This window comes from Piliocolobus tephrosceles, chromosome 1 (genome assembly GCF_002776525.5).
Source record: "Piliocolobus tephrosceles isolate RC106 chromosome 1, ASM277652v3, whole genome shotgun sequence".
NCBI classification, from domain to species: Eukaryota; Metazoa; Chordata; class Mammalia; order Primates; family Cercopithecidae; genus Piliocolobus; species Piliocolobus tephrosceles.
In genome coordinates this window covers 109,492,791-109,520,241 of record NC_045434.1, presented here as the reverse complement: position 1 = coordinate 109,520,241, position 27,451 = coordinate 109,492,791, and the positions used below count along the sequence as shown (strand labels likewise).

Genomic DNA, 27,451 nt, shown 5'->3' with positions numbered 1-27,451 from the left:
GTTGTGGTGAGTTGTCAGTTTTAAATATTTATGATCCCTGTAAATATTTAAAGATAAACAACAATATACTGCTTAAGAAACTATCTTCACTGTTCCTTAATGTAAAAAAATTTTCTCCAAAATTTCTAATCACTAAATTTCCTTTAATGAATTTTGTTTTATAAGTTCATTTCTACAGGAGAAACTTTTATCTGTAATACATTCATTTATGTTAAAAATTGCAGAAACAGCAAAGTTGGGATCAATTTGCTTCACAAAGACAATCAAGTCATTTTATTTTTGTAAATATTAGAAGTAGGCTTCCTGAAGGAAAAATGAAGAGTTATGTTATAACTTCGACCATAATGTTAGGGACTCAAAATTGACTTAAAATTTAAACATAGTGTAATGTTTATTCCTATCTTCCATATTTGTCAGGGAATCTTAACCAGAGTAAGAAATTTTCTGGTGCTGTGTTGGGAGTGCAGGGCACAAGAGATTTCCATAAAAAGGCATGGGTTTTGCTTGGAAGAACATAGAGGTTTTCTAACTTGGCAGTAATGAGTTAGAACTAATTCCCCTTAGAAAGAAAAATTAACTTACATTCTTATTGGGAATTCATTTGTGTGTATGCTTTCTTGTGTGACCTATTTGATTATTATATTTGTGAGTGTGCCTATGTGTATACATTCATGACCCATGGCATTTGTTAGGTGTAAATAAAATTTTCTATGCATACTGTGTGAAAAATGGCTTTGGAACTTGAATGTCTTGCCATTTTAGTTGAGGAACAGGGGCCAAATATTTTGTTGTTGCAGAATACCCAAAATAATATGACCATCTCTGAGTTCTTTCCCCAGTTTCTGTTGCCCTAGAAAAGCTGGAGGCATTTGGGGAATATAAATGATCCTTGCTATATTAGGATTCTGTCTTGAAAGATACGCATTTTTGGATTAGAGAGACGGTGAATTCACATCTTGTTAAAATGACAGCGATCCCCAGACTTAAGAGGCCTGGAAGGGGGCTAGGGATGTGGGCATCCTTTAACATGAAATATATGCTCTTGTGTTTAGCTGTCAGTATTTTTCTTTTCATGGAAATGAAACCATTTTTTTTCCCCCGTGAAATGGAATCACCTCATCCAGATAGAGGTGTAAGATGCCTAGTGCCCAACACAAACCTCTCCAAATAATACATTCTCCAAATGTATTATTCCAAATAATACATTCTCCAAATGTATTATTCCAAATAATACATTCTCCAAATGTATTATTCCAAATAATACATTCCTCACTCTACATTTTCAAAAATGTGGTTATTTTTAAAGGCTCACCCAGTTCTTACCTTCCTTCTCTTTCTCATTAGTTGACCTCATCCACTGCTATGGCTTCAATGCTACCATCTTGACCAGCATTGACTCCCAGGTCTGTACTTCTAGGCCATTGGTTTCTACAGAACCTCCCGAGTTGGGTTTTAAAATATCTATCAGATATCCTTACCTATTCTTCCCATAGGAATCTCACAGTTAATTTTTGGAAGAAAGTAGTATCTTTCTTTTTAAACCTCCTTTTGTGTTTCCTGTCTTAATTGGAGGTAGGCTATCAACCACTTACTTGCTCAAGCTAGATACCTAGGAGTTATCACTGAATCTTCTTCATTCCTCTTAGTAGCTTCTTATCAGTTATGGAGTCCTGTCAGTTTTATCCTCAGAAAAGTGTTGCCCCTCTTCAGCCCTGGTGTTCCTGTACAGGCCCATGTCATCTCGCACTGGAGCTATTGCAGTAGCTTCCTAGCTATTCTTCCTGCCTCTAGTCTCCTTTCTTCAGTCCATTTTGCATACTGCCAGTTGTTTTTCCAGAATACAAATCTCATCATATTAATTTTTTTTAAATCACTTTGTCTTCTCCCCATTACTTACTAAATAAAATATAAGCTCTTTAACATGACAAATGCCGAGCTGTGTAGTATCCCCAGATCTTTTGTATTTAATTCTTTTTTTTTTTTTTTAATTATTTAAGTTCTAGGGTACATGTGCATAACGTGCAGGTGTGTTACATATGTATACTTGTGCCATGTTGGTGTGCTGTACGTATCAACTCATCAGCACCCATCAACTCGTCATTTACATCAGGTATAACTCCCAGTGCAATCCCTCTCCCTTCCCCCCTCCCCATAATAGGCCCTGGTGTGTGATGTTCCCCTTCCCGAGTCCAAGTGATCTCATTGTTCAGTTCCCACCTATGAGTGAGAACATGCAGTGTTTGGTTTTCTATTCTTGCAATAGTTTGCTAAGAATGATGGTTTCCAGCTGCATCCATGTCCCTGGAAAAGACACAAACTCATCCTTTTTTATGGCTGCATAGTATTCCATGGTGTATATGTGCCACATTTTCTTAATCCAGTCTGTCACTGATGGACATTTGGGTTGATTCCAAGTCTTTGCTATTGTGAATAGTGCCGCAGTGAATATACGTGTGCATGTGTCTTTATAGCAGCATGATTTATAATCCTTTGGGTATATACCCAGTAGTGGGATGGCTGGGTCATATGGTACTTCTAGTTCTAGATCCTTGAGGAATTGCCATACTGTTTTCCATAATGGTTGAACTAGTTTACAATCCCACCAACAGTGTAAAAGTGTTCAGAGAACTCAAACAAATTTACAAGAAGAAAAAACCCATCAAAAAGTGGGCAAAGGATATGAACAGACATTTCTCAAAAGAAGACATGCATACAGCCAACAGACACATGAAAAAATGCTTGTCATCACTGGCCATCAGAGAAATGCAAATCAAAACCACAATGAGATACCATCTCACACCAGTTAGAATGGCAATCATTAACAAGTCAGGAAACAACAGGTGCTGGAGAGGATGTGTGATTTAATTCTTTAGTGTATTTGTTTAAGCTGTTTCCTTTGCTTGGAATGTCCTTCTAAGCATTATAGCTGGAATATTCCTATTCAGTTTTTTACTAAGCTCTTCATATGAGCTGGTCAAAATTAAAACAACTGTCCTGGAGTCTCCTGTGTTCGTCCATCCTTCCCCAGCCCATTAATTTTGTCTGGTACCAGCTTTATTCCCATTGTTTTGTAGTTATTTGTTTCTTTCTCCTTTATAAGCTCCTTGAGGATGGAAAACACATACTTTTCATTTTTATTTCCTTGACACCTAGTACAGAACTGGTACCTAGAAAATACTTTGCAAATGCTTGATTCAGAATAACAATATTTGCCATTATGTCTCCTTTATAATGTCCTCACTGTGTATGTGTATTAGTTCATTTTCACGCTGCTGATAAAGACATACCTGAGACTGGGCAATATACAAAGAAAGAGATTTAATTGGACTTTGAGTTCCATGTGGCTGGGGAAGCCTCACAATCATGGCAGAAGACAAGAGCAAGTCCCATCTTACATGGATGGCAGTAGGCAAAGAGAGAATGAGAATCAAGTGAAACAGGTTTCCCCTTATCAAACCATCAGATCTGGTGAGACTTATTCACTACCATGAGAACAGTGTAGGAGAAACTGCCCCCATGATTCAGTTATCCCCACCTAGCCCTGCCCTTGGCACGTGGGGATTATTAAATTTAAGGTGAGGCTGGGTGTGGTGACTCACGCCTGTGGTCTCAGCACTTTGGGAGGCCAACGCGGGCGGATCATGAGGTCAGGAGATCGAGACCAGCCTGGCCAACATGGTGAAACCCCATCTCTACTAAAAGTACAAAAATTAGCCCGGCATGGTGGTGGGCGCCTGTATTCCCAGCTACTCGGGAGACAGGCAGGAGAATCACTTGAACCTGGGAGGTGGAGGTTGCAGTGAGCCGAGATTGCACCACTGTACTCCAGTCTGGGTGACAGAGAGACTCTATCTCAAAAATAGAAAATAAATACATAAATAATTCAGGGTGAGATTTGGGTGGGGACACAGAGCCCAAGCATACTGGTATGTAACTGATATTCTGAGAAATTTCCTAAATAAATAATTCAAGGTGAGATTTGGGTGGGGACACAGAGCCAAACCATATCAATATGTAACTGGTATTCTGAGAAATTTCTCTCTTTCCCCCATTGAAATAAATTAACTTTTTAAGCTGTGATTTACATGTAATAAAATGTATCTATTTTAGATATTCAGTTCAGTAAGTTTTGGTAAATAAATATACCTATGCAACTTTTACCACAATCAAGATACAGATCACTCTCATCGCCCCAAAAAGTATCCTCATGCTCCTTTGTAGCCATTGCCCCTGTGCCACCACCACTGGCCCCAAAGAGCTTTCTGTCACTGTAACTTTATCTTTTCTAGATTTTTTTTTTTTTTAAAGAGACCGAGTCTCTGCTGCGCAGACTGGAGTACAGTGGTATGATCTCAACTCACCGTACCCTCTGCCTCCCAGGTTTAAGCAATTCTCCTGCCTCAGCCTCCTGAGTAGCTGGGATTACAGGCGCATGCCACCACGCTCAGCTAATTTTTGTATTTTTAGTAGAGACGAGGTTTCACTATATTGGCCAGACTGGTCTCGAACTCCTGACCTCAGGTGATCTGCCCACCGTGGCCTCCCAAAGTGCTGGGATTACAGACATGAACCACCATGCCCAGCCTTTTCTAGATTTTTATATAAGTAGAATTACAGAATATTATTATTTGTGTCTGTCTTATTTTGCTGAACTTGTTTTTGAGATTCATCCATGTTGCAAGTAGTTTATTCCTTACATTAATTACTGAGAAGTATTCCGGCAGTTGGATATGTCACAGTTTATTCACCGCTTGATGGATACTTGGGTTGTCTCTAGATTTTTGGCTATTACAAAGACAAAAGTTGAAGTTAACATTGTTTCTCAGCTTGGCTTGTTGATAATGCTATCTTTTACGCATTGAATTTACTTTTGCCCCTGTATTAATGATCTATTTTTCTATAGCCAGTTGACCCAAATTTTATTGGCTTAAAACAATAATAATAATTTTTTTTTTTCTGTCATAGTTTCTGTGGATCAGGGATTTGAGAGTGGTTTGGTTGGAGGGTTCTAGCTCATGATATTTCGCAAGGCTGCAATTATTTGTATTAAGGCTGACTAAAATCAAGATAAGCTTCAAAGGTGGCTCACTAATGTAATTGGCAAGTTGGTGCTGACTCTTGGTAGGAGTCCTCAGCTCCTCTTCAGGTGTGCCTCTCTGAAGGACTGGTGTTCACCCGACATGGTGACTGGCTTCTCTCGGAGCAAGTGATCCAAGAGACCACATCACAACCTGCAATGCCTTTTAGGATCTAGACTTGCAAGTCACATATTTTCACTTCTGCCATATTGTATTGATCACATGGCCAATCTTGATTCAGCATGGGAGGGAACTTATTCAAGGGTATGTATAGTGAGAGGGAGCGATACAAGGTATGAGTACCAGGAGGCCAGAATCATTGATTGAGAGCCGTCTTGCAGGATGGGGTGTCACAGTATACCTTTATTAAAAATGAATTAACATGTAGGTGTGTTTCTACTCCTGGACTTAATTTGGTTTCACTGATTGGTATGTTTGTCGTTATGCTGATATCACACAATATGTATTACTACAGTTATATAGTAAGTCTAGAAATCAGATAATATAAGACTTTGTCCTTTTTTAAAACCATGTTAGCGTTTCTGAATTATTTGCATTTTCATATAAGTTTTAAAGTTATCTTGTCAGTTTCTACAAAAACTGCTGATTGAGTTTGCATTGAATCTGCAGATCAACATGAAGAGAATGACATCTTAATAATAATATGGGCAAATCTTAATATATGGCATAGTTCTCTATTAAGTCTTTAATTTCAGCCATGTTTTGTAGTTTTGGTATATAAGTCTTGCAAATATTTTGCTAAATGTATCTCTAAGTAGTTTCTTACTGGATGTTTTTGTAAATGACTTTTTTTTTTTTTTAATTTCAATTTTCAGTTCTTTGCCAGTGTGTAGAAATATAGTCACATGTTGCTTCATAATGGGGAGAAATGCCTTGTTAGTCAATTTAATAATTGTGTGAACACTGTAGAGTGTACTTACACAAATCTGGATGTATAATATAGCATACAACATACCTAGGCTGTGTTGTATAGCCTACTGCTTGTAGGCTACAAACCTGTACATCATATTACTGTACAGAATACTGTAGGCAGTTGTAACACAATGATAAGTATTTGTGTGTCTAAACATAGAAAAGGTACAGTGAAGATATGTTATTATAATCTATAAGACCACCACCTGTATGTAATAGCGTCTGTTGACTCAAATGTCATTATGCAGCACATGACTGTTCACGTTTTGTTTTGTTTTGTTTGTATCAACATTTTATCCTGCAGCTTCACTAAATTCACTTGTTAGTCTGATAGCATTTTTGTATATTCCTTAAGATTTCCTGCATACAGGATTGTCAACTGTGCATAAAAACAGTTTTACTTCTTCCTTTTGCATAGTTACTATACCTAGCTTAGTACAATGTCAACAGAAGTGGTAAGAGTATACATATTGATACAATAAAAAGAAAAAACCGTATAGCATCAGTAGGTGCAGTAAGAACATTTTGGGAAAAAAAATCCAACATCTTTTCCTGAGAACCCATATAAATGAAAGCTCTTAAGAATGTAGAAGTTGGGGGTTCCGGGCAAGATGGCCAAATAGGAACGGCTCCTGTCTGCAGCTCCCAGCAAGACCAATGCAGAAGGCAGGTGATTTCTGCATTTCCAACTGAGGTACCAGTTCATCTCATTGGGACTGGTTAGACAGGGAGTGCAGCCCATGGAGGGCAAGCAGAAGCAGGGTGGGGCGTCACCTTACCCAGGAAGTGCAAGGGGTCAGCGAACTCCCTCCCCTAGCCACAGGAAGCCGTGAGTGACTGTGCTGTGAGGGATGGTGCTATTCAGCACAGATACTATGCTTTTCCTACAGTTTTTGCAACCTGCAGACCAGGAGATTCCCTTGGGTCCCTACACCACCAGGGTCCTGGGTTTTGAGCACAAAACTAGGCGGCCATTTGAGCAGACACTGAGCTAGCTGTAGGAGATTTTTCTTTTTCTTTCTTTTTTTTTTTTGTACCCCAGTGGCACCTGAAACCCCAGCAAGACAGAACTGTTCACGCCTCTGGAAAGGGGCTTGAAGCCAGGTAGCCAAGTGGTTTTGTTCAGCGGGTCCCAACCCCATGGAGTCCAACAAGCTAAGATCCACTGGCTGGAAATTCTCTGCACAGCAGTCTGAAGTTGACCTGGGACACTCCAGCTTGGTGGGAGGTGGGGCGTCTGCCATTACTGAGGCTTCCATAAGCGGTTTTCCCCTCTCAGTGTAAACAAAACCTCCCAGAAGGTCAGACTGCAGCATGACAAAGCCACTGTAGCCAGACTGCCTCTCTAGATTATTCCTGTCTGGGCAGGGCATCTGAAAGGAAGGTAGCAGCCCCAGTCAGTGGCTTTATAGATAAAACCCCCATCTCCCTAGTACAGAGCACCTGAGGGAATTGGCAGCTGTGGGCACAGCTTTAGCAGACTAAAATGGCACAGCTTCAGCAGACTTAAACGTTCCTGCCTGCCAGCTCTGAAGAGAGCAGCAGATCTCCCAGCGCAGCACTCAAGCTCTGCTGAGGGACAGACTGCCTCCTTAAGTGGATCCCTGATAACCGTGCCTCCTGACCAGAGAAACCTCCCAGTGTGTCCAGGGTTGGTTCCTTCCAGTGGGTTCTTGGTCTCGCTGACTTCAAGAATGAAGCCACGGACCTTCGCAGCGAGTGTTAACAGCACTTAAAGGTGACACAGACCCAAAGAGTGAGCAGCAGCAAGATTTATTGTGAAGAGCCAAAGAACAAAGCTTCCACAGCGTGGAAGGGGACCCAAGCAGGTTGCGACTGCTGGCCGGGGTGGCCAGCTTTTATTCCTTTATTTGTCCCCACTCATGTCCTTCTGATTGGTCCATTTTACAGAGTGCTGATTGGTGCATTTACAATCCTTTAGACACAGAGCTCTGGTTGGTGCGTTTTTACTAGAGTGCTGATTGGTGCATTTATAATCCGTTAGCTAGACACAGAGCGCTGATTGGTGAAATCCAGGGAGGCGGAGCTTGCAGTGAGCTGAGATTGTACCATTGCACTCCAGCCTGGGTGACAGAGTGAAACTTCGTCTCGGGGGGAAAAAAATGCTGAAAATTCCAAAAACCAGCATGCCTCTTCTCCAAAGGATCACAACTGCTCCCCAGCAAGGGAACAAAATTGGATGGAGAATGAGTTTGATGAATTCATGGAAGTAGGTCTCAGAAGGTGGGTAATAACAAACTCTTCCGAGCTAAAGTGCATATTCTAACCCAATGCAGGGAAGCTAAGAACCTTGATAAAAGGTTACAGAATAATCAGTTTAGAGAAGAACATAAATGACCTGATGGAGCTGAAAAACACAGCACAAGAACTTCATATAGCATACACAAATACCAATAGCTGAATCGATCAAGTGGAAGAAAGGATGTCAGAGATTGAAGATCAACTTAATGAAATAAAGCCTGAAGACAAGATTAGAGAAAATAGAATGAAAAGGAACGTACAAAGCCTCCAAGAAATATGAGACTATATGAAAAGGCCAAACCAACAATTGATTGGTGTACCTGAAAGTGGTGGGAAGAATGGAACCAAGTTGGAAAACGCTCTTCAGGATATTATCCAGGAGAACTTCCCCAACCTAGCAAGGCAGGCCAATATTCAAATTCAGGAAATACAGAGAATGCCACAAAGATACTCCTCGAGAAGAGCAACCCTAAGACACATAATCGTCAGATTCAACAAGGTTGAAACCAAGGAAAAAACGTTAAGGGCAGCCAGAGAGAAAGATCAGGTTACCCACAAAGGGAAACCCATCAGAATAACAGCAGATCTCTCAGCAGAAACCCTACAAGCCAGAAGAAAGTGGGGGCCTATATTCAGCATTCTTTTTTTTTTTTTTTTTTTTTTGAGATGGAGTCTCACTCTGTCCCCCTGGCTGGAGTGCAGTGGCATGATCTTGGTTCACTACAAGCTCCGCCTCCCAGGTTCATGCCATTCTCCTGCCTCAGCCTGCCGAGTAGCTGGGACTACAGGCGCCCGCCACCGCACCCGGCTAATTTTTTGTATTTTTAGTAGAGACAGGGTTTCACCGTGGTCTCGATCTCCTGACTTTGTGTCAGCATTCTTAAAAAAGAATTTTCAACCCAGAATTTCATATCCAGCCAAACTAAGCTTCATAAGTGAAGGAGAAATAAAATCCTTTACAGACAAACAAATGCTGAGGGATTTTGTCACCACCAGGCCTGCCTTACAAGAGGCCCTGAAGGAAGCATTAAATATGGAAAGCAAAAACTGGTACCAGCCACTGCAAAAACCATACTAAAATATAAAGAAAACCAATGACACCATGAAGAAACTGCATCAACTAATGTGCAAAATAACCAGATCAAATTCACACATAACAATATTAACCTTAAATGTAAATGGGCTAAATGCCCCAGTTAAAAAAACACAGACTGGCAAATTGGATAAAGAGTCAAGACCCATCAGTGTGCTGTATTCAGGAGACCCATCTCACGTGCAAAGACACACATAGTCCCAAAATAAAGGGGTGGAGGAATATTTACCAAGCAAATGGAAAGCGAGAAAAAAAAAAAAAAAAAACGGCGTTGCAGTCCTAGTCTCTGATAAAACATACTTTAAACCAACAAAGATAAAAAAAAAAAAAAAATGACAATGGCATTACATAATGGTAAAGGGATCTATGCAACAAGAAGAGCTAACTATCCTAAATATATATATGGACCCAATACAGGAGCACCCAGATTCATAAAGCAAGTTCTTAGAGACCTACAAAGAGACTTAGACTCCCACACAATAATAGTGGGAGACTTTGACATCCCACTGTCAATATTAGATCAATGAGACAGAAAATTAACAAGGATATTCTGAACTTGAACCTAGCTCTGGACCAAGCAGACCTAATAGATATCTACAGAACCCTCCACCCCAAATCCAACAGAATGTATGTTCTTCTCAGCACCACATAGCACTTATTCTAAAATTGACCACATACTTGGAAGCAAAACACTCCTCAGCAAATGTAAAGGAATGGAAATCATAACAGTCTCTCAGACCACAGTGCAATCAAATTAGAACTCAAGATTAAGAAACTCACTCAAAACTGCACAACTACATGGAAACTGAACAACCTACTCCTGAATGACTACTGGGTAAATAGCAAAATTAAGGCAGAAATAAATAAGTTCTTTAAAATCAATGAGAACAAAGACACAACGTACCAGAATCTCTGGGACAGAGACACAGCTAAAGCAGTGTTTAGAGGGAAATTTATAGCACTACATGCCCATAGGAGAAAGCAGAAAAGGTCTAATATCAACACCCTAACATCACAATTAAAAGAACTAGAGAAGCAAGAGCAAACAAATTCAAAAGCTAGCAGAAGACAAGAAATAACTAAGATCAGAGCAGAACTGAAGGAGATAGAGACACAAAAAACCCTTCAAAAAATCAGTGAATCCAGGAGCTGGTTTTTTGAAGATTAACAAAATAGACTACTAGCCAGACTAATAAAGAAGGAAAGAGAGAAGAATCAAATAGACACAACAGAAAGTGATAAAGGGGATATCACCACTGATCCCGCAGTAGTACAAACTACCACCAGAGAATATAAACACCTCTATGCAAATAAACTAGAAAATCTAGAAGAAATGGATAAATTCCTGGACACATACACCCTCCCAAGACTAAACCAGGAAAAAGTCAAATCCCTGAATAGACCAATAACAAGTTCTGAAATTGAGGCAGTAATTAATAGGTTACCAACCAAAAAAAGTCCAGGACCAGGTGGATTTACAGCCGAATTCTACCAGAGGTACAAAGAGGAGCTGGTACCCTTCCTTCTGAAACTATTCCAAACAACAGAAAAAGAGCAGCTCCTCTCTAATTCATTTTATGAGGCCAGCATCATCCTGATACCAAAGCCTGGCAGAGACACAACAAAAAAAGAAAATTTCAGGCCAATATCCCTGACAGACATTGATGCGAAAATCCTCAGTAAAATATTGGCAAACCAAATCCAGCAGCATATCAAAAACCTTATTCACCACAATCAAGTCGGCTTTATCCCTGGGATGCAAGGCTGGTTCAACATATGCAAATCAGTAAATGTAATCCATCATATAAACAGAACCAATAACAAAAAACACATGATTATCTCAATAGATGCAGAAAAGGCCTTTGATAAAATCCACCCCTTCATGCTAAAAACACTCAATAAACTAAGTATTGATGGAACATATCCCAAAATAATAAGAGCTATTTATGACACACCCACAGCCAATATCATACTGAATGGGCAAAAACTGGAAACATTCCCTTTGAAAATTGGCACAAAACAAGGATGCCCTCTCACCACTCCTGTTCAACATAGTATTGGAAGTTCTGGCCAGGGCAGTCAGGCAAGAGAAAGAAATAAAGGGTATTCAGATAGGAAGAGAGGAAGTCAAATTGTCTCTGCAGATGAGATGATTGTATATTTAGAAAACTCCATTGTCTCAGCCCAAAAACTCCTTAAGCTGGTAAGCAACTTCAGCAAAGTCTCAGGATACAAAATCAATGTGCAAAAATCACAAGCATTCCTATATGCCAATAATAGACAAACAGCAAAATCATGAGTGAACTCCCATTCACGGTTGCTACCAAGAGAATAAAATACCTAGGAATAGAACTTAGAAGGGATGTGAAGGACCTTTTCAAGGAGAACTACAAACCACTGCACAAGGAAATAAGAGAGGACACAAACAAATGGAAAGACATTCCATGCTCATGGATAGGAAGAATCAATATCCCAAAGTAATTTATAGATTCAACGCTATCCCCATCGAGCTACCATTGAGTTTCTTCACAATTAGAAAAAAACTGCTTCAAATTTCATATGGAACCAAAAAACAGCCCATATAGCCAAGACAGTGCTAAGCAAAAAGAACAAAGCTGGAGGTATCACACTGACTTCAAACTATACTATAGGGCTACAGCTACCAAAACAGCATGGTACTGGTACCAAAACAGATATATAGAGCAATGGAACAGAACAGAGGCCTCAGAAATAACACCACACATCTACAACCACCTGATCTTTGACAAACCTGACAAAAACAAACAATGGAGAAAGGATTCCTTATTTAATAAATGATGTTGGGAAAACTGGCTAGTCATATGCAGAAAACTGAAAATGGACTCCTTTCTTACACCTTATGCAAAATTTAAGATGGATTAAAGACTTAAACATGAGACTTATAACCATAAAAACCCGAGAAGAAAACCTAGGCAATACTATTCAGGACATAGGCATGGGCAGTCTTCATGACTAAAACACCAAAAGCAATGGCAACGAAAGCCAAAATCCCATAAATGGGATCTAATGAAACCAACGAGCTTCTGCACAGCAAAAGAAACTATCAGCAAAGTGAACAGGTAACCTACAGAATGGGAGAAAATTTTTGCAACCCATCCATCTGACAAAGGGCTAATATCCAGAATCTACAAGGAACTTAAACAAATTTACAAGAAAAAAAAACCAACCTCATCAAAAAGTGGGCAAAGGATATGAACAGACGCTTCTCAAAAGAAGATATTTATGCAGCCAGCAAACATGAAAAAAAGCTCATCATCACTGGTCGTTAGAGAAATGCAAATCAAAACCACAATGAAATACCATCTCACGCCAGTTAGAATAGTGATCATTAAAAAGTCAGGAAACAACAGATGTTGGAGAGGATGTGGAGAAATAGGAACACTTTTACATTGTTGGTAGGAGTGTAAATTAGTTCAACCATTGTGGAAGACAGTGTGGTGATTCCTCGAGGATCTAGAACCAGAAATACCATTTAACCCAGCAATCCCATTACCGGGTATATGCCCAAAGGATTATAAATCATTCTACTGTTAGGACACACGCACCCGTATGTTTATTGCAGCACTATTCACAATAGAAAAGACTTGGAACCAACGCCAAATGCCCATCAGTGATAAACTGGAAAAGAAAATGTGACATATATACACCATGGAATACTATGCAGCCATGAAAAAGAATGGGTTCGTGTCCTTTGCAGGGCAATGGATGAAGCTGGAAACCATCATTCTCAGCAAACTAACACAGGAACAGAAAACCAAACACTGCATGTTCTCACTCATAAGTGGGATTTGAACAGTGAGAACACATGGACACAGGGATGGGAAGGTCACACGCCAGGACCTATCGGGGGGTGGGGGGCAAGGGGAGGGATGGCATTAGGAGAAATACCTAATGTAGATGATGGGTTGATGGGTGCAGCAAACCACCATGGTACATGTATACCTATGTAACAAACCTGCACTTTCTGCACATGTATTCCAGAATTTAAAGTTTAACAAAATAAAGTGATTATTGATATTGTTGGGAAAAAAAAAGGAATGTAAAAGTGTTGGCTGGGCATGGTGGTTCACACCTATAATTTCAGCACTTTGGGAGGCCGAAGCGTCTTGAGCCTTACTTGATGGCCTCTTCGATTATGTTGCCCAGGCTAGTCTCAAACTCCTGGGCACAAGTGATTCTCACTTTTGGGAATCTGAATCGTTTGAGACTAGCCTGCGCAACATAGTGAGATCCCGTCCCTGCAAAAGAGAGAGAGAGAAAAAAAGAAAATTACCCAGTTGTGGTGGTGCATGTCTGTAGTCCCAGCTACTCAGGAGGCTGAGGCGGAAGGATCACTTACTTGAGCAAGGGAAGTGGAGACTGCAGTGAGTTGTAATTGTGCCACTGCATTCCAGCCTGAGCAAAGAGTGAGACCGTGTCTCAAGAAAAAAATAAAAGTTAGAGTTTATAAAGACTTGAAACCAAAAAGTTTGAGAACTGGACTAAAGTAACCTAAACTGGTAACTGTTTAGAGTAGGTAGGGATTCTTAATCCAGGGTTCCCAATACTCTCATAGAAAGAAAAAATATTTGTATATCTATGTATCTTTTTTTTTTTTCCACTAATCTCTGAATGAAATTTAGTATTTCTTTCTATTTTGAATGCAGGCAACAAAACACAGCAGTAATATTAGCAGCAATTGTGACTTTGTTATCAATAGATGTTTTTTCCTGTATCCGCATTTAAAGATTGTTTCTTGAAGCAACATATAGTTAGGTCTTACTTTTTTATATTGCCTTTGAATTGGAATGTTTAGACAATTTGCATTAATGTAATGATGTGATTTCCTTTCAATTCTGCCATCTTGCCTTTTGTATTTGTCCCAATTTTTTCTTTGCTATTTTTTGCTTATTTGTTTGCATTTTTCATACATTCTTTTTGATTGAGTTGAAATTTTTTTTTTTTATCGACATGGAATCTTGCCCGGACTGGAGTGCAGTGGCATAATCTCAGCTCACTGCAACCTCCATCTCCTGGGTTCAAGCAGTTCTCCTGCCTCAGCCTCCCACATAGCTGGGATTACAGGCACCTGCCACCATGCCCGGCTACTTTTTATATTTTTAGTAGAGATGGGGTTTTGCCGTGTTGGCCAGGCTGGTCTCGGACTCCTGACCTCAGGTGATCCACCCATCTCAGCCTCCCAAAGTGCTGGGATTATAGGCGTGAGCCACCACGCCCGGCCTGAGTTGAATTTTGTTTGTTTATTTTTGGTGGTTGCTCAGGGACTTACAATATACTTCTTTAACATATGACAATTTACTTCAAAACGTGCTGTATTACTTCAGATACAATCTAAGAACTTTCAGTATTCTATTTCTCTCTCTTCTACTATTGTAATATATTTTACTTCTACATGTAAACCCAGTGATTATTATCATTTTTGCTCTAAGTGGTGAAATTACTCTTGTGGCTGGGTGTGCTGGCTCATACCTGTAATCCCAGCACTTTGGGAGGCCAAGGTGGGAGGAGCCTTTGAGCCTAGGGGTTTGAGACCAGCCTAGGTAACATAGTGAGACCCTGTGTCTACAAAAAAAGTTAGAAACGTTAGCCAGGTGTGGTGGTGCACTCCTGTAGTGCCAGCTGCTCAGGAGGCTGAGGTAGGAAGATTGCCTGAGCCTAGAAATTTGAGGCTGCAGTGAGCTACAATCGCACCACTGTACTCCTTGTACTCCAAGCTGGGCAACAGAGTGAGACCCTGTCTCAAAAAAAAAAAAAAAAAAAATTATTCATGATTTAAATGTATGCTGGTGAACTTTTTGCCTCCAGCTTTTTTTTTTTTCCCGCCCCCTCCAGGAGGATAAAGTCTGAGAAAAATCTTTTACTTCCATTTCTTCAACATATTCATTGTATTTATCATTCTAGGTTGACCGGTTTTTTCTTTGTTTTATAAATGTTCCATTTTCTTGTCTTGCATAGCTTTACAAAAAGTCTGTGTGTGTGTGTGTGTGTGTGTATTTTTTTTTTTTTTTTTTGAGATGGAGTCTTACTCTATTGCCCAGGCTGCAGTGCTGTGGCTCAATCTCTCGGCTCACTGTAACCAGTGCCTCCTGGGTTCAAGTGATTCTCCTGCCTCCGCCTCCCGAGTAGCTGGGACTACAGGCTCATGCCACCACGCCCAACTAATTTTTTGTATTTTGGTAGAGATGGGGTTTCACCATGTTGCCTGGGCTGTTCGCGAACTCCTGAGCTTAGGCAATCCGCCCACCTCGGCTCCCAAAGTGCTGGGATTACAGGCGTGAGCCATCGTGCCTGGCTGAAGTCTGTATATTTTAACTTTGTTTCTATGTAAATTTTTTTCTTCTGGCTTCTTGTAAGATTTTCTGTTTTTGAAAGCTTTTAGGGAATTTGATTATTCTGCCTCATTGTGGTTTTCTTTGTGTTTATACTCCTTCAGGAGGCGGGCTCATTGAGTTACTTGGATGTGTAGGATGTGTAGATGTGTCTTTTTTTTTTTTTTTTTTTTTTTTGAGACAGGGTTTCACTCTGTCACTCAGGCTGGAGTGCAGTGGGACAATCGCAGCTCACTGCAACCTCTGCCTTCCGAGTTCAAGGAGTCCTCCTACCTCAGCCTCCCAAGTAGCTGGGACCACAGGCACATGCTACCACACTCAGCTAATTTTTTGTATTTTTGGTAGAGATGAAGTTTCACCATATTATCCAGGCTGGTCTCTAACTCCTGGCCTCAAGTGATCTGCCTATCTTGGCCTCCGAAAGTGCTGGGATTACAGGCATAAGCCACCGTACCTGGCCAGATGTATCAGTTTTATCAAATTTTGAAAATGTCATTATTTCTTCAAATGCTACCACTGCTCGCCATTCCAGTTACATATATATTATACTGCTTGATGACTTGATATTGTCCTGTAGTTCTAGTCTTTTTCTTTCCTTTCTTATTACACCCTAGTCCTTCTACCCTTGATTCTTTGTTCCCTCTCTCCTGTCTCCCTTTCCCCTTCTCTTCTTTACCCTTATTCTCATCACATTTTACCTACGTTTGAATTTGGGTATTTTCTATTACTGTGTCTTCAGATCCCCTGAACTTTCCTTCTGTGGTATTTAATATATTGTTAATACCCTCCAGTGATACTCCTATTTCACATACTGTTTTTGAATACTGTAAGTTCTTTTTTTTTTGAGATGGAGTCTCGCTCTGTCGCCCAGGCTGGAGTGCAGTGGCACGATCTTGGCTCACTGCAAGCTCCACCTCCCGGGTTCATGCCATTCTCCTGCCTCAGCCTCCTGAGTAGCTGGGACTGCAGATGCCCGCCATCACGCCTGGCTAATATTTTGTATTTTTAGTAGAGACGGAGTTTCACTGTGTTAGCTGGGATGGTCTTGATCTCCTGACCTCGTGATCCACCCGCCTCGGCCTCCCAAAGTGCTGGGATTACAGGCATGAGCCACTGTGCCCAGCCTGAATACTCTTAAGTTCTTCTTGGTTCTTATTATGTGTACCATTTTCTTCCTTATTTTTTTTTCTTTAAATTTTTGAGCATATTTATAATAGTTTTATAAGAGTCCTCATTGGCTAATTTCATCATCTTGTTTCTGGGATGGTTTCAGCTGACTTATTTCACTCTGGTTTCAGGTCACATTTTCTTTCTTCACATTTCTATTAATTTTTTATTGGATGCTGGACATTGTTAATTTTATATGATTGAGTGGTGGAATTTTTTTTTTCTGCTTCTTTTAAAGAATTTTGGACTTTGTTTAGATAAGTGGTTGAGTTACACATGGACCAACTCCATCCTTTTGAGCCTTGTTTTAAGCTTTGTTAGGAAACATCTAGAATATCATTTACTCTAGAGCTTATTTAGCTCGACTACTAAGATAAGAGTCTTCTGAGGTTTCTAGTGAATTCCTGGTTTTTCTTTTTTCTTTTTTTTTTTTTTTGAGACGGAGTCTCGCTCTGTCGCCTGGGCTGGAGTGCAGTGGCCGGATCTCAGCTCACTGCAAGCTCCGCCTCCCGGGTTTACACCATTCTCCTGCCTCAGCCTCCCGAGTAGCTGGGACTACAGGCGCCTGCCACCTCGCCTGGCTAGTTTTTTGTATTTCTTAGTAGAGATGGGGTTTCACTGGGTTAGCCAGGATGGTCTCGAGACGATCTCCTGACCTCGTGATCCGCCCGTCTTGGCCTCCCAAAGTGCTGGGATTACAGGCTTGAGCCACCGCGCCCGGCCCTAATTCCTGGTTTTTCAACAAGGAAGACTTCTAGTCAGAACCATATGACTCTGGGAATTGTTCCACCTGTAAACCTCTATCCTTTGCCTTACCTTTTGAAGTTAGTCTGTGTGCTGCTTAGTGCTTAGCCAGACTCAAGTGAATCCTTATGCAGATTTCTGGAATTTTATATGCTTAGCTTCCACTTCTCTGGCACACTTCTAAGCTCTGCTTGAGTTTTTTGTCCCTTCACCATAGTCTGAAAAGTGCCTCTAGGCAGAAAGCCAGGGCAGGTTAGGTCTCACTTCATTTCTTTTGCATCTCAGAAATCACAGTCCTACACTGCTTTTTATTTAGTATCTAAAAAGAGTTTTATATTTTTTTGTTCACTGTTCTGGCTGTTATTGTGGGTTGAAAAGTCTGTTTCGAGTTATTCCACCATGGCCATTGAAAATTATTTCCTGTCTTTATACCTTTTAAGATAACCATGGAGGTAAAAAATAAAGTTTATGTTCCTTTTATTTTCTCTGGCCATTTGGGCCTTACGTCGTGTATTGCTAATAACTGCCTATAGTGTTTAGCAATTTCATCTGATCTGTTAACATCTTTAATTATTTTCAAGATGACATTTTAAATGGTTCATTTATAATACAATAATGAACAAAATAGTGTAGAATTACTGTAGAATATTTTAAGCAAGTAAAATAGCCTGTACATTATATTAAAGCTCATGAGTGAATATTTTTTAAAAGTACATAAGTTGTTTAAATGACAGCTTTGCAAAGAATTGGGTTTATCATTGTAGTCATAAGATTATCAACTGTGGGATTTAATCATCTTGTTTTCTAATCAAAGATTCTTAGAAGTAATATGAACATAATTGATGCCTAGTCAAAGATGATCTTCAGTGAATTAAAATGAAAGTAATCCTATAAACTTATGTTAAAATCTATATGGATTTTGCCATGTAGCTTCTGGTGTCCCTTTGATAGTCTTACAAGGAAAAAACAAAACAAACTCCTATATTTGATGTAGTAGTTGTACATTATTAGGCTGTTAGTATGTTTCTTAATCTTTGATTTTTTTATTTGTTTGTTTTTCAGATCGTCAGTATTTAAACAGATCACATCATGCGTGAGTACAAGCTAGTGGTCCTTGGTTCAGGAGGCGTTGGGAAGTCTGCTCTGGTAAGTTAGCCACCTAACTGTAACTGATTAGTATAATACAAGAAGAATTTTGATATTTCCTTGCTTTCAGACTTCTAGACGCCAAAGAGAAAAGGTGGCATTATTATATATCTGGTATCTGCCCCACAAAGGACAGGAAATCGTTTAATAACCACAGATGTATACTTTTATAACGTTGGCTCATTTATTCTTACATTTATCAAATATCTATTGACTATCTTACATGTCAAGCACCAGTGTTTATGATTCAGAGAGGAGTAAGATTGTTCTTATTTTTAAGGAATTTACATTGTAGTGGGGGAAACTGATTATTACAGATTCTAGTGGGATAATTCCTCGCCTGCTTCCACCCTAGACTTACATGGAATGAAGGTCAGTTTTGTGTTCATGCTGTTTTTATTTAGTAAATAGTTACTGAGCTTCTACAATGTCAGATTCTAGGGTCACAGGAGTGAACAAAAACAGTCATAGTTTCTCATGGAGCTTGCATTGTAGTGGAGGAGATGTAATAAATACACAAACAAAGAACTACTTGGTTATACTTGTGAGAGAGATACTCTGAAAGAAAAATACAGATTAATTTAGAAGAAAGGCAGAGTGGATGTGGGAGACAAATTGAGAGTTAATACAGTATACCAGATCATTGTTTATGAAAGCTTGGATTAGGACCATGGCAGTGGAGAAGAGAGAAGTAGATGTTTGAGGACTGAGTAAGTGGTAGAACTGACATAACTTGGTGCTAGATTGATAATGGGGACTAGGAGAGAAGGAGCTGTCAAGAATGGCTCCCAAGTTTCTAGTTTGAGCTACTAGTATTATGGATGGATTTAAAAAAAGAAGGGAAACAGTGGAGAATGAGCAGTGAGAGTCCAAATCAAAGAGTCAAGCCAAATTTTATGTTTGTGACATGTTGAAGTAATAAAAGAGAGAGACCGGTGATATGACTTTGGGTGCCATCAATATGGTGATATTTAATTTCATGAGAGTTACATTACTGTTAGGTGTATAAATTAGTGCCTCTGTCGAGAATGTTTGAGACTATCTGTCATTTTTATTGGCATATAACTTTGAATTCAGAGATTCCATCTCTAAAAATGTAGCCCACACGTAAGTTCACATCTGCAAAATGGCGTGATCAGGGAACATTGCAACATTCTTTACAGTGACCAGAGTCTGGAAACAACCTAAATGTGTTCCATTAAGGGGCTAGTTAAGTAAATTTTAATACATTTCCAGAGTAGAATACAGCCATTAGAAGGAATGCAATAGCTCTATATATACCAATATGTAATGATATCCAAGATATATTATTAGAGAGAAAAAAGGTACTAAACAGTGTAGACTATAATTTGTGTTTTATATTTTAAAAAATGTAGGCTGAGGGCAGATACCTGTAAAATCATAGAGTATCTCTGCAAGGTTAAATAAGCTATGGATAACATCAGTTACTTTCTTGGGAGTGGGATTGGATAGCTGGGAACAAGGGTGGTAGATAAGCTTAGTTATCACTGCATAGCCTTTTATGCCTTTTGAGTTTATTGCTATGTCCATGAATTACCTTTTCAGAAATAATTTTGGAAAAAAATCCATAGGAGTGAAAGAGGTCTAGGGAGATACTAGAGAGAGAAGAGTAGAGCCCAGTACTGAGCTCTGAGTACCTCTCAACCTTTAGAAAGTGCGTAGGATTGGAGGATCTAGCATAGAAGAAGATGTCTTTACTTGATTGCTCAAAAGTCAAGTAAAAAAGAGGAAAGAGATGATCAGAGAGCATAGAGGTAGTTGGACATGGTAAAGAAAGCAGCTTTAGTCAGGTCATGTTGCCATAACCATAGTGGGGTGGGTTGAAGAGTAAATGAGAGCTGAGGAAATGGAATATAGACATTTGAAGAAGCTTGATTATAAGAGGGGACAGAGAATGGGGGCAGAAACTGGAGAGATATTGGGGTTAAGGGAGGTTTTTGTTTTTGTTTTAGAATTGGAGATAGTAAAGCATATTTTTATGCTGGGGCAATTCCTCTCCACTGGAGAGGAAAATGAGGATACAGGAGAGGAAAAGAGGAGATGATCCAGTATAAAAACCTGAGGAATAAAATTATAATCTATGTGAATGAATGAATGAGATGTCCCTGAAAATTAAGACAGAGGATAAGATTCAGAGGAGTAGTAAAACATTACTTTTAGTAAGAAAGAAATGAGAAGTGTTGGATTGCTTTGCATTTGTGCAAGTCTTATTAATGTCTGGCTTATAAAAGGCACGTGGGCTCTTATGCCTGCTTTTGTATCCAGTCTCTTGGAATAGCACATGTTCTATTTTGGAAGATACCACTGTAAACTTCTGAGAGAAGAAGAAGAGTACATCTTAGTATTGTTAGGAAGATAGTTTGGCCTTAGGGAGCCTCTGCCTTGGACCATATTTTGAGAACCTCTGCTCTAGCCTAAAGCATATTAGGAAGCCATATTAGACTGCCTTTTTTTTTTTTTTTCCGCCCAGGCGGGAGTACAGTGGCGAGATCTCGGCTCACTGCAGGCTCCGCCTCCCGGGTTCACGCCATTCTTCTGCCTCAGCCTCCCGAGTAGCTGGGACTGCAGGCGCTCACCACTGCGCCCAGCTAATTTTTGTTGTTTTTTTTTTGAGACGGAGTCTCACTCTGTCTCCCAGGCTGGAGTGCAGTGGCCGGATCTCAGCTCACTGCAAGCTCCGCCTCCCGGGTTTACACCATTCTCCTGCCTCAGCCTCCCGAGTAGCTGGGACTACAGGCACCCGCCACCTCGCCCGGCTAGTTTTTTTTTTTTGTATTTTTTAGTAGAGACGGGGTTTCACCCTGTTAGCCAGTGTAGTCTCGATCTCCTGACCTCGTGATCCGCCCGTCTTGGCCTCCCAAAGTGCTGGGATTACAGGCTTGAACCACTGCGCCCGGCCTTTTGTATTTTTTAGTGGAGACAGGGTTTCACCATAGTCTCAATCTCCTGACCTCGTGATCCGCCTACCTCGGCCTCCCAAAGTATTTTTTTTTTTTTTTTGAATCAGCATCTTCCCCTGGAGTGCGGTGGCATGATCATGGCTCACTACAACTTCAACCTCCTAGGCTCAAGGAATCCTCCCACCTTAGCCACCCAAGTAGCTGGGACTACAGGTGCTTGCCACCACCCCTGGCTGATTTTTAAATTTTCTGTAGAGACAAAGTCTCACTAGGTTGCCCAGGTTGGTCTCAAATTCCTGAGCTCAAGCAATCCTCCTGCCTTGGCCTCCTAAAGTGCTAGGAGTACAGCATGAGCCACTGCATCCAGCGTAGACTGCTTTTTATGTTTAAATTATATGTTGTACTTAGAAGATGAGGTGATTAAATCCTTGATAAAAGTGATGATTAAAGTTTTTGTTGTGATTTTATCTTGAGTTGCCTTTGAATAATAGAAGCTTAGTAGGAGAAAGAAGTTTGTTTACTATATTTGAGTTAATCTCTTTAGCTCAAGCTAAAATAGTATATCAAATATTCCTCTGAGTAATTTAAGTGTAGATGACCTTAGTCCACATTCTTACCCTTGCTTTTTAGGCAACAATGTACCAGACCCTGTTTTAAAGTTATCTAGGCAATACCTTAAAACCATCTTCTGTACTTTTTTCACTTACTGAATGATAAATACGTATTTTCTAGTATGTGTTTTTAGATGCCTTTAAGATAAAAGTAGGTAATATCTGAAAAAGACGAATGGGCAGTATTTTCCAATGGAAAAAGTAAGGCTTTAGAATCAGGAAGATGTATGTTTGAATCTCAGCTGGCAAATAGGAAGAATAACTATTTCTGGGACGAAAGTGAAATTTCAATGTGGTTATAAATTAAAAGTGACTAGCTTAATGTCTGGAACATAATAGACATTCAGTAAGTTTAAATTTCCCATTCTCTTTTCCACTACAATTTAGAAAGGCTTTAAAAAATTTAAGCCAGATGGTGCTTGAGGTCCCAGCTACCTGGGAGACTGAGGCGGGAGGATCTCTTGAGTTCAGGAGTTCAAGGCCAGCCCAGGCAACATAGCAAAGACCCTGTGTTTAAAAAAAGAAATTAGAACCTTTGTCACTCCATTAAGGGCAGAGGGCATGGGATAAAAGTTACTATAGATATACAAAGGGGCAGTAGGAGTTAAATACTGATAATTTTTCATTTTTTAATTAGTTCAGATATGTTATTTGTATCCCTGTATTTTAAAACAATGTAATTAACAGTGTATTATCATCAGTATTGATGACAGCTTTTAACATGACTACCTCCTTTCATAATAAATGTACTCTTAATTATGATTGTATCCTTATATTGAAAGATAATGATATACTTTACATTTATGTGTTTACCCAGAATTTTCACATAATTTCAATTAATCATTATAACTTGTGAGGTTAAGTAACATTCAAAGGAATTTTTCCTTTAATTTTTTAATATTTCTCTTATTTTTTTCCCCAGACAGTTCAGTTTGTTCAGGGAATTTTTGTTGAAAAATATGACCCAACGATAGAAGATTCCTACAGAAAGGTAAAATGTGAAACTTGTACACACGTTTACAAGTAGTTCCGTATGATGTTAAAATTTGATCTGTACATTTGCTTTTTGAAAATAGTTTTGAGAAATGATGCAAATGTTGTGCATATGTTTTTAAAAGTTTCATCAAGACAGAATATTTCTTACAGAATACTACTTCGATATTCAGAGCTCTATGTTCTGTTACTAATTAGTGACTTGTTCCTTAATGTGAACATTTTCCAGGTGGGGAATATTGTCACATATGAAAAAATTACATATAAATAGTAGGTGTGTTTTCAACTTAACTCTTTTGTTACCAAAAGTTAAGACCACCTTTATGCTTGAAGTTATCCAGTGACTAAACATTTTTATTTATGTTTAGTTTTATAAGTTTAAAGGTATTTCATCTTTAGACTACAAACAAATTAGAGTCTGTGTAATACTATAATTGGGTTACATGCCATACATTTGTCAAAACCCACAGAATGTACAATGCCAAAAGAAAATCCTAACGTAAACTGTGGACTCTTGGTGATAATGACATGTTCATCAGTTGTAACAAATGTACCACTCTGGTGCAGGATGTTGATAGTGGAGTGAGGCTATGCATTTGTGGTGGCAGGGAGTACGTGGGAAATCTTTGCACCTTCCTCTCAGTTTTGCTGTGAACCTAAAACTGCTATAATAAATAAAGACTATTTAAAAGGGAAAAAAAAATAGGTACTTGGTCTTGACAAAAAATATTCTGTAGAAGACCAGCTAGAGTTGTGGAAATTTTTCATTATTTTATTTGTCAAATATATTGGGCAGGATGGGGGTTATAAAAGGCTAGTAGCCAAGGATATTTTTTTAAAAGATTAAACTTTAATAGGAAAGGATTGCTTTTGAAAATGTTTTTAGAATTTACCTTAAAGAGTGCTGTAACTTTTGTTGAATTAATATGTTAGTTCATGAAGCACTACTAGCAGAGCAGTTTCATTGTCTTCAAATTGGAAACAAAATTATGCTCTAGATACATCGAGAAACTGTAGTCCTAATTGATTATTCATTGAGCATTCCCAGTTACACATTTTGCAGATTATCACACTTGTCCCATAAGTGGTGAGGGGGATGAGTTTGTGGTCTGACCAGTGGTGCCCCTCATCAATGTCTGATCTGACACAGAAGCAGAGTTTAAAATAGTCTTTAGGTTAGCACATTTATTTAGAAGACAGTGTTGCTCTACTGAAATTTCCCTAAAGTAAGTTGCTAGTTAAAGCTTTAACTGCAAAGCAAGATCTGTACCTAAAATTCTAAAGGACTAACTTTTCTTAATCCCTTCTTTATTAAAATAGTTTTCCACGCAGTTGGTAGTTGATACTTTCTTTAGACCAACCTTCTCTTCTTTTATAAGATCAGTGGGTAAATAGAACTCAGTGTATAAAATTTCACCTTTCACATAGAGCTTTTCTAGAAAAGTGCCTTAGTCTTGAGGACTGTTTTAGCTCATTGCCGTTTATTTGAGTACTCCTGTGTTTCTTTTATGTCTTAAACTCAAATTTTACTATGTATTAATTTTCTGCATGTTTTAGTAAAATTTTAACAACTTGAACATGGTAAGTTGGCAAGATTTTTTTTTACCCCAAAATCTTGTGTGCGTTTTGAGCCATTTAATATTTTTGTACTTTGTTTTCTTTGGAGCTAATATAAATAGGCATATATACTTTTTTTCTGTTAGAACTATACTTGTTCATTGAAGTTTTCCTTAAATTCCAAAATACGACTTTTGCCTTTACTAAGAACAAATAAGAATCATTACAGAGGTCAGAAAATATCTAAACTCAGCATTAACCATCTTGGCTTCTGTAATATGACTAGCCTGTTCTTGAGACCACTATTCTTTTTTGTGGTACCAAGTTTACCCCCAGCCATACAGCATACTGCTGGAGAAAGGCTTTGTATTTGTTAGTAGATACTTTGATGGAAGACAGGGGAAGAAAACAGAATGAGATTTTGATGTTACTTTTTAACTTTTTCTTTCTTTGCCCCCACAGCAAGTTGAAGTCGATTGCCAACAGTGTATGCTCGAAATCCTGGATACTGCAGGGACAGTAAGGATGTTTTCTCTTTTTTTGATAGATTTTAATTTGTGAGCAGGTTTTGTCATCTGAGTAGGTTTTGTCATCCAAATAATTCTGAGTAAAAGTAATCATTCTGATTAAGAAGAAATTCTCTGAACATAGGGATTCTTAACTTAAGTAATATGAAATCAACTGTGATGTAGTTAATGCTCACGTATCACAAAGTTCAGCTGTAATAATCTGTGTGTTGGGTTTCTTCCTACATTGAGGTAAGGATTATGGTATCAATGATTTTTTTTAATGTATTTTAAATTTAGAATTTTAGCTAATATTTGTATTTCTGTGGGTTTAAATAAGACCTTGTCTTTTGGCACCATAGTCATTAATTTTTATAATTTTTTCTTTTCACTAGCATTTTGACATCTCTGGGGGCTGGAGACAGATACATGTTTTCTGAGGAAGGCAAAAATCTTCCTCAGAAGATTTAGGATTACTTTGAGCCTCCTTTTTCTAATCTTTAAATGAGTATAATGATGTTAGTACATCATAAGGTGTTTGTGATAAGCAAATGTGATAATAATTATAAATCATTTGGCATAATGTCTGTTACACAGTATGGAATTGTGTATTTCCTTTTATTCTTCTTATCTTCAGTAATACCATCACCTTTATAATTTTTTATTAATAACTGATGATTTCCAGTTATGCTGCCACACAAAATACATACATGAAGCAATCTTTGCTTTTATTTGTTTATTTTTCTCCATACACATAGACTTGACACATTAGGCAATTCTAGCTTTAAAATGGGTGGGTTCGTCTTTTGTTTTTCTTAAGAGACAGGGTCTTGCTCTATCGCCTAGGCTAGGGTGTAGTGGTGCAATCATAGCTCACTGCAGTCTCCTGGGCTCAAGCAGTCTTCCTGCCGCAGCCTCCTGGGTAGCTAGAACTACAGGCACGTACCATCACCTGTGGCTAATAAAAAAAAAAATCTTTTTAGAGGTAGTCTCTCTGTGTTGCCCAGACTAATCTCGAACTCCTGGCCTCAAGTGTTCTTCCTGGCTCTGCTTCTGAAAGTGCTGGGATTATAGGTGTGAGCCATGGCACCTGGCTGGCATTCTTAAATGTGATAAGTTGTTTAAAATTCAGCACAAAGTTTTCCACTATAATTTTTATAAATGATGGAAGCATTTCAGATAGTCCAAAAAAGCATGTAAGCAAATTGGAGTGATATTATACAACAATATAGTACTAATTGTACTATATTTTTCCATGCTTTTTTGGGAAAATGGATCTTAACTTTTAACAGGGACCTTTGCCCTCACAGCAAGCTTCTGGTAAAGACCTTCTGAAACTACATCTTATATCAGCTGAATCAAGCTATCTCTCCCTCTCCCACCCTCCTACTCCCTAATGTTTTTAACTTCTGAATCAGCAAAATTCCTCTTTGTTTCCAGAAACCCCAATAGCTAAAAAGAATACTTTATACTTTTTTTTTTTTTTTATCACATCTACAGTGTACGGGCATTCTTTCTTTTTTCTCTGTTCAAATTGTAAGATGGAAGTTCTCTATCACAGAAATCTTTACTTTGTGCTATCCAATATCGTGTCTGTCTCCCATCATAGCACTCAGCATGCTGTTATAAGGCCTATTTGCTTGTTTGTGTCCCCGGTGCCTTGCATAAAACCTTGCAAACAGCTGCTTAATCTTGTCTCAAAATCACTCCTTACTCTTTGAAGATTTTTGCTCTCTCACACATAGATAATTTACTACCCTGGCTTGGCCTGTCAGTTCCTTGATGCCCATCCTACCTTTAAGGCATTCATACCATGGTTTTACCCTAGACTGTGTGATTACCAGTATATAATACCTCCCTAATCTAATTTCCAAGCTTCTTATCCTCCACTACTCACTACTTTTTTCTTTATCCATCTCACTTCCTCTTTTTGTTTTGTTTTGTTTTGTTTTTTGTTTTGAAACAGGGTCTCTCTCTGTCACCCAGGCTGGAGTGCAGTGGTGTGAACACAGATCACTTCTGCTTCAATCTCCCAGGGTCAAGAAATCTTCCCACCATCACCTCCTAAGGAG

At 39.0% G+C, this 27,451-nt stretch overlaps 1 protein-coding gene across 4 annotated transcripts in view; it reads left to right on the top strand.

The window, feature by feature from the left end:
- Nucleotides 1–27,451, top strand: part of RAP1A (RAP1A, member of RAS oncogene family) — a 103,337-nt gene that overhangs the window by 45,849 nt on the left and 30,037 nt on the right. For 2 of the 4 annotated variants that reach the window (XM_023232642.1, XM_023232641.2), the window contains exons 2-4: nt 18,708–18,738; nt 23,246–23,314; nt 25,336–25,392. In XM_023232642.1, coding sequence (XP_023088410.1) covers nt 18,708–18,738; nt 23,246–23,314; nt 25,336–25,392 — 157 coding nt within the window. Of the gene's footprint in view, nt 1–18,707; nt 18,792–23,245; nt 23,315–25,335; nt 25,393–27,451 lie in introns of all 4 variants that reach the window. The other 2 variants (XM_023232643.2, XM_023232644.2) reach the window with 1 other exon arrangement.